The 15,636-nt window shown below is 43.4% G+C and overlaps 1 protein-coding gene across 2 annotated transcripts in view; it reads right to left on the reverse strand.

Annotated features, from left to right (window-relative positions):
• ACSS2 (acyl-CoA synthetase short chain family member 2) overlaps positions 1 to 15,636 on the reverse strand; it is a 65,017-nt gene that overhangs the window by 17,668 nt on the left and 31,713 nt on the right. The window contains exons 3-8 of one of the 2 annotated variants that reach the window (XM_083746539.1): positions 10,055 to 10,146; positions 8,278 to 8,381; positions 7,687 to 7,759; positions 5,718 to 5,793; positions 3,961 to 4,075; positions 1,708 to 1,746 (exon numbers count right to left, since the gene is read on the reverse strand). In XM_083746539.1, coding sequence (XP_083602665.1) covers positions 1,708 to 1,746; positions 3,961 to 4,075; positions 5,718 to 5,793; positions 7,687 to 7,759; positions 8,278 to 8,381; positions 10,055 to 10,146 — 499 coding nt within the window. The remainder of the gene's footprint in view (positions 1 to 1,707; positions 1,747 to 3,960; positions 4,076 to 5,717; positions 5,794 to 7,686; positions 7,760 to 8,277; positions 8,382 to 10,054; positions 10,147 to 15,636) is intronic. The other variant, XM_083746540.1, reaches the window with a different exon arrangement.

Raw genomic sequence — 15,636 nt, forward strand, 5'->3', positions numbered from 1 at the left:
CTGCTGTGGAAAGTTTGCGTAAGGCGTAACAGTATTTGTGCTACTAGGAACAGGATATCCTCATGCAAATTTCTATAGGACTCTCACACCCCCTTTGCACAGCCTAACGTGCAGTGCCAAAGCTTGTAAATTTTTGGAAAGGAGCCATAAAGCCACCTTTCAGAAAAAGCAGCAGCTTACCTGTATAGCTAAGCTTTCCCCCCCTACACTTTTAACAAAAGAACATGTGAGTTGCAATTTTTGAATAATCCTCTTCCCTGTGAAGAACAGTGATGAAAGGTTAGTATTAAAAGCTGATACAGCACCAGTGTGTCCTGCAGCATGTATTGAAGTCTACTGAAAACAAATACTGAGCAAGTGTTTCAATACAAATCTTTCAGTGTAGTGCTATGATATGTAAGCAGGAAAACTGCCCAGGGCAAGGGTGCAAGCCCAGAATGCAAAATGTGGTTACATGTCTATGCTGTCAGTCTGCATCCAACTCACTGTCCATCTGGTGTGGGGGCAGCTGCCCTAGAGCTTGCACAGCTGGTAGGGCGTTTAGCAGGGGGTGTTTGTTCAAAGCATGATGCTCAGGCTGTGGGGCACACGCTGCTGACCAGCAGGACCTCGTACTGGTTATGTGGTGGCAAACAGTAGTAACTGTCACTGCTGCATATACTAATGGATAGCGTGATAGGTGCATATGGAGGAGTATCTGCATCACAGTGCCTTTGCCTAAAGGTTACACCTTCTGGAGCCTATATGCGCTCTTTCATTCTCCGCTCAAAGACTGTATCCAAATCCTTGCTTGGAATGCTTACAGCTTGAGAAGAGGACACAGCAGTTAAGTTAAGCACGAAGGTTACACAAAACCATGCTCACTTTCCAAATATCAAGCAACAAGCCAATTCCCAGAAAAGACAAAACCTCTGGAAAAAAATATCAAGAAATTACTAGTAATAGAATTACTAATCAAGGATTAGTAACAGAAATCTCCTTGTACAGGAAAGCTGGTGGCAAAATCTTCGTTCTTGTAGAATCGTTTTTCCACACAACCTTGTTGCAGAGGAGCAACCATTTTGATCGGATTAAGCCAGCTAAGAAGGGGAAAGAGTACAACAAAGGCAAGAGCCACATCTCAGCCTGTTACATACAATAGTAATCATTTGGTACAATGCTGGTGGAAGCAGAGCTGGCTCAGCTGTCAGGGTGGAAGCATGAGACGGGCTACTTCACAAGCCCATAGAGCTGCTTTAAGGTGAAGAAATGGGGTCTGAGCACAGAACTCCTGGAAGCTGCACCACGCCATTCAGTGTGTGAACATGCTGTGCATCATGTAACCCCGTTTCAGGACCCCAGCTGTGCTTATTTCCTAAGAGATATCACAAGGACCCGCATTCCTCCACCACCTTTTGACATTTTCTGTTGGTTTTGTGTAAAATCCCTTTTATGTGCATATACAAGGAGATACTAAGAAAGTGTTAGAACTACAACAGAGTCACTGTCCCTCCCAAACAATCCCAGGCTATGGCATGTATCGCGACGCTCCCTTCCAACCCTTGGGACAGTGATGTCTATGACTAACATGCAACTGATGGAAGTGGGGTTAGGAGGCCACACTGTGCCGTGCAGTGAGAGTGAGAGCAGCTAAGTGAGGAGGAGTGCTGGAAAGGGAAAGCAGAACAGAGGGGTGCCGAGAGAAAGCTTCTGCTACACAGTAAATACCTTGGGATGGACTCTCTTTGAGCTCTCAGTCTTTTTTTCCTGTTAAAAATTCACAAAGATATAAGATTTGAGAAGTGGAAGAGTTGTGCTAGGGTGCCTATACCTTTTAAAATACCATGCTGGCAAGGAAAGACATGATGCAGCTGAGAGGGTGCACATCATGGCTGCAAAAGCGCATCTTCTTGGATGCTAAGGATGAGCTGCAAAGCATGGGATCAGGCAACGGGTCAATCCCTGACAATGCTTCTTGGCTGATTCCATTTCAGAGCTTTTCTTCCTGCATACAAGAGCCCAGGCTGGTCCTCTAGCCTGTGCTTTCCAATGCAGGATGAAGCCATGGAAAAGCAGTTCTTATACTGCTAAGGTAACACAAAAAGGGAGCGTGCAATAGGCTTGTAATGAACTAATGCAAAACAGCCAAAGAGAAATGGGTTTCACTCAGTGCTCTGCAGAGAGCCAGATCAATGTGAAGACGAAGAAGCTAAACAGGCATAAAAAGGGGGCAGAACAGGATTTGCCCTAGTATGACGTGTCCTTGCTAGTTCACTAAAAAAGGAAGCAACTTTCATCAATGCAGCCATTGTTAATACGTTGCTCATCAGACAATGTGAACAAAGTATTTACAGACCTAGAAAGCCCATACACTGGCAGTAATTTGTTCCATCAGTAGTCTAGATGCAGGTTTCTGAAATAGCTGAAGCTTCTGGACCAGAACCAAGGGCAGGCCCACATAACTTCAATTCCAAGCACTGTTCACGCTGGGCATTACAATATATTGTAATACAGAATAGCCTCTAGAGAAGGTTCACTCGGCACTCCAACAGGATTGTGGCATCTCCAGCACAGAAACCTGGCACCAGAAACCTCTGCACTTACAGAAGCTATCCAGAAAATATTATTCCTTCTTATTCCCTTGGTGCTGTGATAAGGGAATCTAGTTAGCACTGTGTGTTTACAGGAACAGCACAAGAGCTGCGGAAGGTAGTGGAAAGAGAAACTGATTAGTTTGTAAAAGGCAAGGTGGACATTGGGTTACAACTTATTTGTAAGATAAGTGGGATGGGTCCAAGCAACAGTGAAGTGCTCTGGGAAGTCTGCATGGCAAGGGAGAATGTTACTGTGCCAATGGATTTGCAACCTGAGGGTTTCCCAGATGATAAACCAACAGTAAAAGCAGGAACTATCTCAGAGTTATGTTTAAATTAGTTCCTCTTTTTTTGCAGGAATCCATACAAACATAACAGAAAGACAGGTAACCTTGCTGTAGTACAAGATGAAGAATTTGTTGCCCTCCAGATATTGTTGGACTATTGCTCCCATCAGTCCCAGCCAGCATGGTCAATGGTCAGGGATTATGGGAGCTGCAGCCCAGAAACCTCTGGAGGGGCATAGATTCTGCACTCTTAATGTAATGGAAATACCTGTGATTCCCATCCTAATTCTGATTGTAAATACAGCTTGCATACTGCAAGCATTGATAAATTTCACAGAAAAAAAGCCCTGGTCCAATCTAAACCTAGTTCAAGAGCATGGTGAGAAGCCCACCTACTGCTTATTTTATCGCACAGGTGACTCTGTTAGTGTGCTTGCTGCTCTCACAAAGACAACTTTATGCCTCAAGTTTAAAGAAAATATGCACACAAAAATGTCCTGTTTTCAGACCTTTAATTGTATCATGGACTAAACACATGGTAGCTTTTAGATTTCTATCTGTGGTGGAAGTAACTAAATTTTGCTATGTAAGTGAGAAAAAGCCCATATGTCTTTTAGCACCATATAAGTTTTAAAGAATAAACTTTTCTAGAATGGCAGGAACCTGGGGGTGGGGAAGAGCGAGAACGAAGTGTAACTTTGCTCCATTTTTCTGTTTTCTGCTGAAGGACCTGATGATAAGTCTCATGATCCAGTAGTGAAGCTTGCCCAGGAAAGTAAACTTTTAAAAGCACAAATCTTCGGCGGAAGCAATATCGCAGGCACTATCCAGTGAGTGGGTATGATTGTTATACAGCCATATCACACATAACAATCTCAATTGCAAGGCAAGGGCTATTTGGGAGAAAACAGCATTTCTTCCTGGCAATGCTAATCACTTCTGCCTAGTTCTCTACAATGCAGGCAGATGCACCAGGAGCAAAACAAATCTTAACTCCCGATGGCAGAATAATTAGAAACATGCGATCATCTCTCTCAAATAAGGAAAAGCTGCTCAAGCCCTTAAACAGGTCCTTCACCCATTTACAACAGGAAACTCACCTGCACACTCTGGCAGATTCTCTTGAGAGGTGGAGACTTGCTGCTTGGCCCATCCAGCACCAGTTCTTCCCTTCCTAAATGCTTGACCACAATGCACCTTCGCAGAGGGGCATCCCTACAAGGAGAGGGAAGATGAAGTCATGAGCCCAAATCATTTTAATGGAAAACACACAACAATTTCAAGAAGAGAGTCTAGATCATTCGGTTGAGCAAGTTTGAACCTGTACAGCTGATTATGGAAGTATGAGGCAGGCTGGATAAATTATATGGATCCACCAAGTTCTACCACTAAATTGCTAAGCACTCTTTACTGTTGGGTGCTACCGTATTTTTCGCACGATTGGACGCACCAGACCATAGGACGGGACGCACCTAGTTTTTTTGGGGGGAAATAAAGGGGGGGAATCCCTTTATTTCCCCCCCCCAAAAGCAGGTCAGGGAAACCGAACCAGGTCGAGGAACAGTGGGATAGTGGCGTTTCGCCTCCCTGCTGTCCCCCGAGCTTGTGGGGCTGGCTGATGTCTGCCTGGCGCGCGGGGCGCTCTGCTTCAGCGGGCCCCACCCGCCAGGCAGCAGGCTGCTATCCGCAGCGTGGGAAGCCCTGTAGGGAACTCCTGCAAGTGTCCCCATGCTGCGGATGTGTGCCCGGCGCGAGGGGCGCTCTGCTTCAGGGCGCTCCTCGTGCCGGGCGGCAGGCTGCTATCCGCAGCGTTGGGAGCCCTGCGGGGAACTCCTGCAAGGCTCCCCACGCTGCAGATGTGTTCCCGAAGCACCGAGCGCTCTGCTTTCAGGGCGCCCAACGCTCCGGGAAGCTGGCTGCTATCCGCAGCCTAGACACAGCTAGCGGAGCGCTAATCCCGAAGCTTGGGGCGTGTGGAGCTCAGCGCGCCCCAAGCTTCTGGGTGCCGGCAAGGTCTAGACGGCTAGCGGAGACCTTGCCGGCACCCAGAAGCTTGGGGCGTGCGGAGCTCCGCACGCCCCAAGCTTTGGGATTAATGTAGCGCTCTAGCGGATAGCTTCCTGAAGCCTGGAGAGCGAGAGGGGTCGGTGCGCACCGACCCCTCTCACTCTCCAGGCTTCAGCGAAAGCCTGCATTCGCTCCATAGGACGCACACACATTTTCCCTTGCTTTTTAGGAGGGAAAAAGTGCATCCTATGGTGCAAAAAATACGGTACTTCATTGGATGGACAAACCACTTTCCTATCAGTCATCTGATGTCATCATGATGTCATAAGTGGAACTGATAAAAATCTAGTCAAACAGTCAAAAAGGGCCCCCACCCCTGTGCTAAACCATAGGTTCCAAACACTCTTCCAAACAGAATGTCTAACTCTTGTATGCATACAATGGTTTGTCAGTTCAGACACAACATTTAACCATAGGTAAGCTTTCATACCCATGGCTTGATGATGTCTGAACTGAGTCGTTGAAGTAGGGATATGTTTTGACTTCCTGCCCTAATTAATTGTTGACAAATATTTTGTGCTGGAAAGTCAGCAACTTCCATTTCAGAAGTAGTTAACCAGATAGGGGAGAACAAATGCTTACAAGAAAGGTTATTATAGTCCTAAACAAAATGCTGTGGGGTGGACAGAGTGAGCATCTTTCAAAAGGAGTGGATTTACGCGGCACATAATTTCCCCAGCTTTATTTCTATCCACACCTCTGTGCCAGGGATGCTATAGTGTTTAAGACCACAACTGCATGTGTTTACATTCACAAAGAAACAAATACTTTCAAAGGGAGTCTGACTTACTTGTCTTTACATTTCTGCAAGGCGTCATCTGCTATCTGCTTCAGGTTAATCAGCTTATCACCTCTATAAAAGGCATCTACAGAGAGTAAGCAAATCATTAAACTGGCTCACCAGAACAGCCTGCAAGCACTTGAAGGTCACAAGAAGAAAGGGACAGCTTGGTTTAAAAGAAAGGATGGAAACAACGGAATTAAGAGAAAGTTTGCTAAAGTGAAGACCAATCATGGTCACAGTAGAGGCCTCTATAGTAGGGATTTGAAGTCTGTGACCCTCCAGATGTTGTGGGATTCCCTCTCCTATCAAGTCCAGCCAGCATGGTCAATGACATAAGAATATAAGAATAGCCTACTGGCTTGCAAGTATGGCATCTAGAATAAGAAATCAAGATGATAAATAGATGAGAAGTGAGTGGGAGTATTTAGGGGATTATTTACAAAAAAAAAAATGATCTCAAATATAAATTCCAGGTACAGGATTACTTGTGACCAACAGTTGATAATATAAAAGTTATGTCAATGTGAAAAATAAGGTGAAGGAATTAATGTATATGCAGCTAAGCAAGATGTACAAAGAACTGTCATGGAGTGCTGGGTGGGGAGTCTAAAAAAGAACTACTGTATAAGAATGGAAAATGATGTAATTGTAAAACTGAAAATCTAAAAAGAAGAAGAAAAAGAATATAGCCTGCTGGATCAGACCAATGGCCCATCTAATCCAGCTTCCTGTTCTCATAAGTGTCCAACCAGATGCCTGTGAGAAGCCAAGAAGCAGAACATGAGCACACAAGCACTCTCCCCTACTGGGGTAGGGGAGAAATTGGTATTAAGAAGACTTGCTGCCTCCGACTGTGGAGCTAGAGGACAGCCATCATGGCCGGTAGCCCTTGATAGCTTTCTCCACGAATGTGCAATGATGAGAGTTGCACTTCAACTGCAGGCTTTCCATCCCTGCTTTATGGAATAAATGAAACCTACCTTACTGAAAGGGCCTCAGGTTTCAGCGCCTGCCCAGCACATTTTGCTGCAAAGGACAAGATGGCACTCCCATTCAACTGGACTGGCAACTCAATCTTACTTAAATATTTGCAACAGGACAGCGCCCAACATTTCACCCAAGAACAGCAGGCTACTTTACAGGGTACAGGACAGGCTGTGTGCCACACATAGCTCTGCCCTCCAACTGAATGGAGATGGTTGGAGAGCTCCACAAGAATGGCTGGGTGACAGGTTGATGCTCCTCCTGAGGTGGTTACATCACTCTGTCTAACGGTAGAGCCAACCTTGTATGTTTACAGTGAGCAATAATCTTGGAAGTGTTCTATGGGGAACAATCAGAAGGAAGAAGATTTTACAGGACTTTCCCCTGTTTTAGTTTGGCATGATGTAGCAAGTGGCAGGAGACTAATATACAGATCTTGGAGAAATTGATTTATTGTGTTACAAAATTAAACAGAAACAGTTTGAACTGTTAAGTTAATGCATGCTTTCAGAATGTGGAAATTCCTTTATTTTTATTTATCTGGCATGGAAAGCCAAACTGAATGTCAAATCATGAGCTAAGAATGCAATCCCATGCATATATCTAGTTAGAATTGTCCCACTCTTTTCAGCGGGGTTTTTCACTAGGCAGCTGCATAGGATTGCAGCCTAAAACTGTATCCAGAACTGCATCCAGGAAATCTGACACAATTTTTGAAACTACTTGTAGCAACAGAAACCATCAAACAGTGGAAGGAGGCTCTTTTGATAATGAAACTCCACCTTATCAGGAAACTGATGTATTGCCCACAGCTTGTGCCCTGACAAAACATATCCCTGGACTGCAGTTCAATCCAGTAATAGCTCCTTCCTAGTAAGAGGAAGAGCATAAAGTTGGCTGAACATGGGGTTTTTCATTAAAAGGTCAATCTTGTTTGCAAAGTATTCTGATAAGATTAAGGGCCCTGCAGTTTAGAAGAGAACTGTTTTACCTGCAGTGATAAGAAGTGAGCAGTGAGAATCAAGGATCCTTTCACAAAGGGATTCTGCCGAGAAACCTGCAAACTAAAAACAAGAACACACGGTTAATCACACTTGCAATTGTGAACAGGGACTCAACAAATGGCACTTTTACAATATATTAGCGCCATAACTTTTCCAAAAGGCTATTCTAGAGTGCTCTAGAGTTCCTTAGATGATTATCAAGGTTTTTTTTCAATGAGAATTGCAAACATATTTCATTGAAATATAGTTTGCCCATGGCTACCAGTCTTCTGCAATGTGCAGCTTTGCCGACACCCCCACATGTACAGACCATGCCTTGGAACACTCTGCAGAATCCTCTGCAATGCTCAGGGAGTGGGGTGGCAAATGTCAACGTGGAAAATATTCTCTAAAAACCTAAGCTTAAAAATCCTTAAACTGGAAAACAAGATTCCACCCCCCAAAAAAAAAACCCCAGTTCAAGGACACAAAGTTAGCTTAATTTGGGTTGCTATCTGCTCCAAGCACTGTTCATTTCCATCTGCAGCCAGTGCTGCACAAGAACAGAAATCACACCAGAAGTAATTGCTCTTTCCTACCACAATGGAATGAACTGCTCCAATTCTGGCACAGGCTAGCATGGCTACCACCAGCTCAATGATCATTGGCATGTAGATAGAAACTCTGTCTCCTTTCTTTATGCCTGTGAAAGAGAAAGAGATGTTTCTCATGCCAGACAGCGGACACTGTTTTTGCCATTCAGCCACTGTGTCCTGGGCCCTGGTATTCCAAGAGAAAGAACAAAGCTGGAAAAAAAGAAGTCAGGAGGCTCAAAAACACAAGCATACAATTCCTGAAAGATCAGAAGTGTATGCATGACAAAGAAAACTTTGGGGGGGGTGAACTTGGGATCATGGGATCTGCCCTGGGGTTACCAATGAAAGAGAAGCATATTGTGGCTGAATTTAGAAGGGCATATTTGCTTCAAAGACGTTGCCAGTGGTATCAAGGGATGGCACTACAGAATAAAATGCTGTTAATACGTTTTCTTCGAGCCTCAGCCAAGAAGAGGAAGCACACTGATCCTTCATGTCCATGTTGCTTTGCAAAACACTAACAAGTTAAATTCTCACAACAGCCCCAGTAAAAAGTGTAACCATCTCTTCAGTGGAACCAAGTCACCATTTTGTATTTAGAAGTTTCTAAGGCTAGGTAGGATATGCTTCTATTTAAACATTTTAGAATATAAATATACCAAAGGGTTCTCTTGCTGGTCAGATGTATCTAATATGAAATGTCATATGCAAACATTTGTTACATTTTACTTTCCTTTGAAAAAGATAACTTTATATTAACAGCATTTTATTTTGTAGTTCCAGCCATTGATACTACTGGCAACATTCCTTCAATCACCTGATATTTGTTTTTTAAAGCTGGATAAAACTTTATTTGACCACACCTTGCCACAAATTCACGAGCCACATGTCACTATGCTTGCCCGATTAAAACAAGCAAACAAATAAGAACAATAATTTGAAACGTATCTGTTGCTTTCACTGATACCTATCCATATATTCCGCATATTTTACATTTGTTGCTAGCATTGGTTTCTGCCCTGCATAATAAATTATATTTCTTCATGTTCTGTACATAAACATTATGCCACATCTGTATAAAATAAGACATATCAATGGAGGTATGCAAAATCAGAAGGGCGAGCAAGAGGACATTAATTAAAAAGTATTGCAAAGATGGTTAAACATACAAATATACAGAAACAAATAATAATAATTAATAAAGCTGAATATGCAAAGTTGCAGATAATCTTATCAGAGTACATTTTAACAAAAATTCTGTTTAAGACCCAGTTTGGAAGGAACAGATGCTTCTGCTCAGAAACAATGTTGGGGTGGATGTGGTGCAGTTTTATATTTAATATAAATATATACTGGAAGTATGTGTGCGTGTCCTTCTTTGTACAAATTATTACAAAGCTGTTTTGTTTTAAGAGTCACAAAGATCAAGTTAGTTTAGCACACATCTGCAATCCATTTCCAGCATTTATCACCACAGTTCTGCCCCTCTACCAAGTTGTGGAGGAGAGGTGGGGTCTTGACCTTCGTATTATACTTCTGAAGCAATCCTATAAGCTGCAGCATGATATCAAATGAAATCCCTCCTCTCAGCTCAAAATGAAAGTGCAGCCTGATCTGCATTGCTCTGCACTTGGGAGGTGCAGCACAACTGTAAAAAAAAAAATCCCACAACCTCTTCCGCAACTTCAGACTTGGATGGCAAGACCTGTTACACTCATCAGAGAAAGGAAGGATGCTTTCCGAGGCAAGCAAATTTGCAGGCTCCCGCAGAGTCAGATACCTTGCTCCTGAAGAACATTGGCAAACTGGCAGACTTTACTCAGCAATTCACTGTACGTGATCGTCATGGACTCCCCTGGTTCATTTCCCTCCCTACAAGGGGGAAAAAGGATCAGTTATGAACACAGACACTCAATGACAAACTATGACTGCACAGTCTGAACAGCAAATATAGCTCACCCACATTTCTCAAAGGACAAAACCTGCAGAAAGTGTGACAGGTAAATTCCTTATCTTGTCATATTTCTAGCCTTCTAGAAAAATACAGAAGACACCGAAAAGACAAGTGGGCACCTAAAGCTGTTAGCCATGGTTTCCCAGTCCAGACAAAATGAAAAACTCGAGTTAATTGAAGACTTCTTGGTTTGATTGTCTCCCAGAAGACAATTTTTCCCCTGTAATCTATACGTTATGCAGACTTATTAAAATCGGGGGGGGGGGGGGGAATTTCCTACTATACAGGAATGAGCGAAGGGGTTGTACACCCACTGCCAAGGCCCATTCATGTCTCAACTTATTAAGCTAAGATAGTATCATCCTTAATGAAGACAGGTTAATGACTGTAATTAGTCTGGCTGTTGGCAGATCACAGAACCCTTTTCACCAGTGGTTGGGAACCTCCAGCCTACAGGCCTAATTTTAGCCCACAAAGCCATTTCATCCAAACAATACCCATCTGCCCCACACTTGACATCAGGTGTTGCATCAGGTGTGGGGCAGGTAATGACATGGTTTGAAAAGGACAATTAGGAACTTAAACTGCATTCCTAACTGTTACTTAGTAAGCAGGATCACCAGCCGCACCGATCAACACTGACAGAGCTTTTTTTGAAGCTGACAGCCAATGCCATTGTGATATCAGGCAGGGAGCCTCGTGCAACTATATATAAAAAAATGGCCCACATGAGTGAAGGTAAGTTTTTGCTCTGGCCCTCAGAGTGAAAAAAAGTCCCATAAACCTGCTTTTTGCTCATGGCCAAGTGACATGCCTAAGGTTTCGCCATCACACTTCTAGATTTGACTTCCCTGCCCCTTAGCATTCAAACTGGATTAAACATTGTCAGCTGCAAATCATGTGAGCCAACTCTCAGTTGCCTCCAGCCAGGTGAAAGCACAACAGCGGGCATTTGGGAAAACATTTTTTTTCAAATTCCTAAGCACAAGATTCAAAATTTTAGGCACCAGCATTAAGTGCCAGATTTGGGCAATGACAGAAACAGCAAATATTTGGTGCTGGTACAAGGGCAGCATGCTAGACTGGGTGCTGAATACTTTCCAGAACCACAACCAAAACCTCCCCCTGCCCTCACCTTCCCAGATGGAAAGGCTAGTGAGGAGAGCGACCAGTTGGGGACCACTACTGCTCTGAGCACCTTCCATCTATGTCCACCTTCCCCTGTCCACCTTTCCTAATATAGAGTAGGAAAGACTGTCAAGGATGGGGGTGTTGAGATGCATGCTGTTTTGGCTCTCATTGGCTTGAGAAATATAGGGAAGGTCAGCAGCTCAGTGGCAGATCATCTGTTTCATCGCATGCAGAAGGTCCTAGTTTCAATCCAGGTAGGGATTGTCCTCTCCAGGTAGGGATGGGAGAGATCCCTGCCTGAAATCCTAGAGATCCACTGCTAGTCTGCATGTCTAGATATTTCTATAAGGCAGCTTTCTTTCTTTAATACCTCCAGACACCTTAACTTGCAGCTGCTAAATAACCCACAGCTTCTCTCCCAACCATGGAGGTGGAGAGAAGGTAGAGGTCTTCTGCTCTCCTCTGCAGCTTCAAAGCTGGAGGTGGAGATGGCTGGTTGCTCATCACCCTTGCTTATCCTGACTGTAATGTGTCGAACAAACCTGCTGAAGCCTGTAAATGGATCGCTAACATCTGACAAGTGTTTGAAACTGTGCTTCGATTTAATCAGAGACTGATCTTTGGCTCCCGGAACTGGAAATTTTATTTAGTACCCATGTGAAATTCTTCTAGACTGTCATAACAGTAACTACCTGGCTCCGTTCCCATACTTTAGTCACCTGGCAGGTTCTTGTCTGTATCTGCGGAGAACAAACACATTCCAGCTGCCATTATTGATTGAATGCTGATCCCCTCCAGAACTGATTATTGTGCATTTAATAAGGGTATACATTCTTGCTCATGTAAGGGTGGGCATAGCCATGCTTTCAGGTGTAGCTCAATATTGGCATCCCTCATGTGGATTAGTGGAGGGACAAATGCAACATTGCAAGCAAGCCTATATAAAAATGCAACAGCTCTCAAAGTTTCTACTAGCCTGTCCCTTTTATTTGTGATACTTCAGCATCCTGAAAGAGAAATAAAGTCATTAGATGCACACTTTAGGAGGTTTTCCAGCATGGTCGCCAAGAAGGCATTGCTGTCTTGCCACAAAAGTCAAGGCAGAAGCCTGTTTGGAGGGGTGACCTAGCATCTGTTGCCATGTGGACTATGTAGCTTTCATGTGATTTTAACTGCCAATTTCTTATTCTCAAGCTGGGGCAAATCATTTCAGAAAGTGGCACATTTATTTTTCCTTATGTTCTCCACATTCCCGGAAGCCTAAGGTAAAGGTAAAGGTACCCCTGCCCGTACAGGCCTGTCGTGTCCGACTCTAGGGTTGCGTGCCCATCTCGCTCTAGAGGCCGTGAGCCGGCACCGTCCAATGACACTTCTGGGTCATGTGGCCAGCGTGACGAAGCTGCAGCTGGCGAGCCAGCACCAGCGCAGCACACAGAAACGCCGTTTACCTTCCCGCTATAAAGCGGTCCCTATTTATCTACTTGCACTTAAGAGTGCTTTCGAACTGCTAGGTGGGCAGGCTCATTATTACGCAATTCTATACATGCCTACTCAGAAGCAAGCTCCACTGAACTTAGTGGAATTTACTCCCAGGTGAGTATGCACATGCTTACAACCAGGGTGTAAACAACAACAACCCAAAGTAACTAGTTGCCAAGACAGCTGTGGCTTATTGGCACTAACACCAAACATTTAATGTTGTTTCTGTCCTTGCCTATACTGGATTCCTATAAAAGAAAAAAAAAAACAACTACTGACAATAATCTGGTTAGCATCCGCCTTAACAAAGTTACCATCCTCTTGTGGGTCTTTTCCGCTCAGAACGTGCCCTTAAATGACATGCTTAAACTTACTTTTTAAATACAAAAGTGGAGACAGCAGATCATTTATTGTTTCAACTTTTACATGAAGTGGACTCTTAATGGCATAAAAGGGGAAATCCTCAATCTCCCCTGCCCCAGAGGTACAGAGACCCTGGGCGTAATCAAATATGTAATACAAATTATCTAAATACTAAAGGGCATAGCTCAAGACCACAATGCAACTAAGAACCTTTACCTGAGGCCTCTAGGCCAGGGGCAGGGAACCTGTGGTCCTTCATGTGGCTAGACTACAACTCCCATCATCCACTGGGCATGCTGGCTGGCTGATGGAAGTCCAACAACATCTGGAGCAGACTGGCTTGCCACTCCTTCTCTATACCTATCTGTTGCACAAGAATGTGGCACACGATGAATAAAGAATTTGGCACGTCTTACTTTCCCTGCTCCCAGTAAGGCGTCACTCTGTTCTCCCTTGTCAAAAGGGCAAATGGGTTAGACGTCACATGTTAAAACCCCAAAGATCCTCAAGTCACAGCTTATTCGATTGCAGTGGCGGCTAGAATATTCCACAATAACCCGAGCCCTCATTTGAAGCATGAAATGGTTTCATGTTTACTTTATGTTCTCTTACACAATGCAACTGCAATACATTGCACACCCATTCCCTCCCCTGGGCTCATACACTGCTAAGAAGCCTATTTGCTCACAGCTAGGATGAGGGCTGATGGTGTAAGATGAGCTGAGTCCAGCCTAGCAAATCAGACAGGGAGAAGGGGGTTCCACCCTGTCCTCTGTAGAGAGCCAGATCAATGTAAAGACCAACAAGCTAAATGGGCAGAAAAGAATATTGAAACAGAATTTTTCCCAGTATGAATTTTCCTTGCTAGTTCACAGAAAGAAGAAGCAATTTTGCATTTCATCATAATGGTGATTGTTAGGATGTTGCTCACCAAACAACGCTAACAAGCTATTCACAGATCTCTCTGCTATAATACAATATATTAAATACCCCCACACAGCCCCAAAAGCCCCACACATAACAGCATGGGTCATGCCCACATTAGAAAAAGAGATACTTCCTTAGTCCTACATGTACAAAAATGCAACAAGACATTAGAAATTGTGGATACTAATAAAACAAAAAATCCAGTGCCTTTGCTTTCAGAAAATAGAAGAAATTGAAATAAAATCTTTTTTAAAAAAATTTAAATGACTTCCACCAATAATGCCATGGATGTAGAAAAGGATGTTTTGCTTCATATCATCTTTAGCAAAACCTTTAGGCATGTCTCTACTGAAAATTCAGTCACTTTCTGGCCTTCTTACTTGAGTATTGTCTAGTATTGCCATCAGCTATTTGTTCAGAAGATACAAAAAACAAAACAAAACCCTAACCCTTACATATCAACTAACCTTTATTCAGCACTGAAAGCTAGACCAGAAAGAGGGCCGTTTCTTCCACATTCCGATGTTCAAGACAGTATGGCATATGGTAAACACACTCTGAAAATTAGTTTGTAAACTTCAAAAAGCTCTTTGTATTGAACATCTCAAAAAGCACATGTTTTCTTTCATGCTCTTGTAAAAGACAGTTTCTCTCAAAAATGTGCTGACAATCCTATAAATATTGATGTTGATATTTTATATAATATTCTCAATTTTCAAAGTTAAAAGGAATTTAGTAACAAGGAAAAAGTAAAGGGAAACAGATTCCCCAACGAGTAACTAAGTCGAGGGAATAAAAGTGAAAGAAGACTGTTCCTTCTTTCATTAAAAAAAACAACCCAAAGAAATAACAAAATGTGCAAAAGTGGCTTGGAGAAATTGGGCTTCTAGAAGCCCTACAAGCAAGATAAACTCCACTTTTTCATGTAAACACCACTTCATACACAGATTTCATTTCTACAGGTTGGCACTGCGAATGCAGCACCTGTTGGCAGAACTACACCTGCATCAGTGTTAGAAATGCAGGTATATAAGCTATTTGCCAAATGGTGCCACAACAGAATGCCTAGTTGTAATTTTTATTTTGCAATTTTAAAAGCAATCTTACTTGTGAGTCATGCAGGGCGCCATTTTTTTACTCTCACACTGCCTGCAGCAACACCCAGGTGACTCGGGCTGCGGCAGTTTTACTTTCAAGTCTCAGTCGCCATACATCGTGACCATACGTCTCAAATTTGGCCATGCCAAGTCACTAACACACCTGATGCCCAGGGAATTTCAAACACTGACTTGCATACAATCCCTTTGGTACCCATGAAAGTACCAACTAAAAAGCACCGCCACTGAACTTCAGAGTTCTTTGCTGCGCTACATATAGACTGAGCACGCTGCCCCTTTCCAAAGTCAATGCTGACTGGGTGGCAGCTGCCCTCTCCCTTCTGTTCTGGACAGGAAAAGTACAGGTGGGAAAAAGGAGTTACACTTTGCCAAAAACCAAGCAGTGCCAGT

This window comes from Podarcis gaigeae, assembly GCF_964106915.1.
Source record: "Podarcis gaigeae genome assembly, chromosome: 6".
NCBI classification, from domain to species: domain Eukaryota; kingdom Metazoa; phylum Chordata; class Lepidosauria; order Squamata; family Lacertidae; genus Podarcis; species Podarcis gaigeae.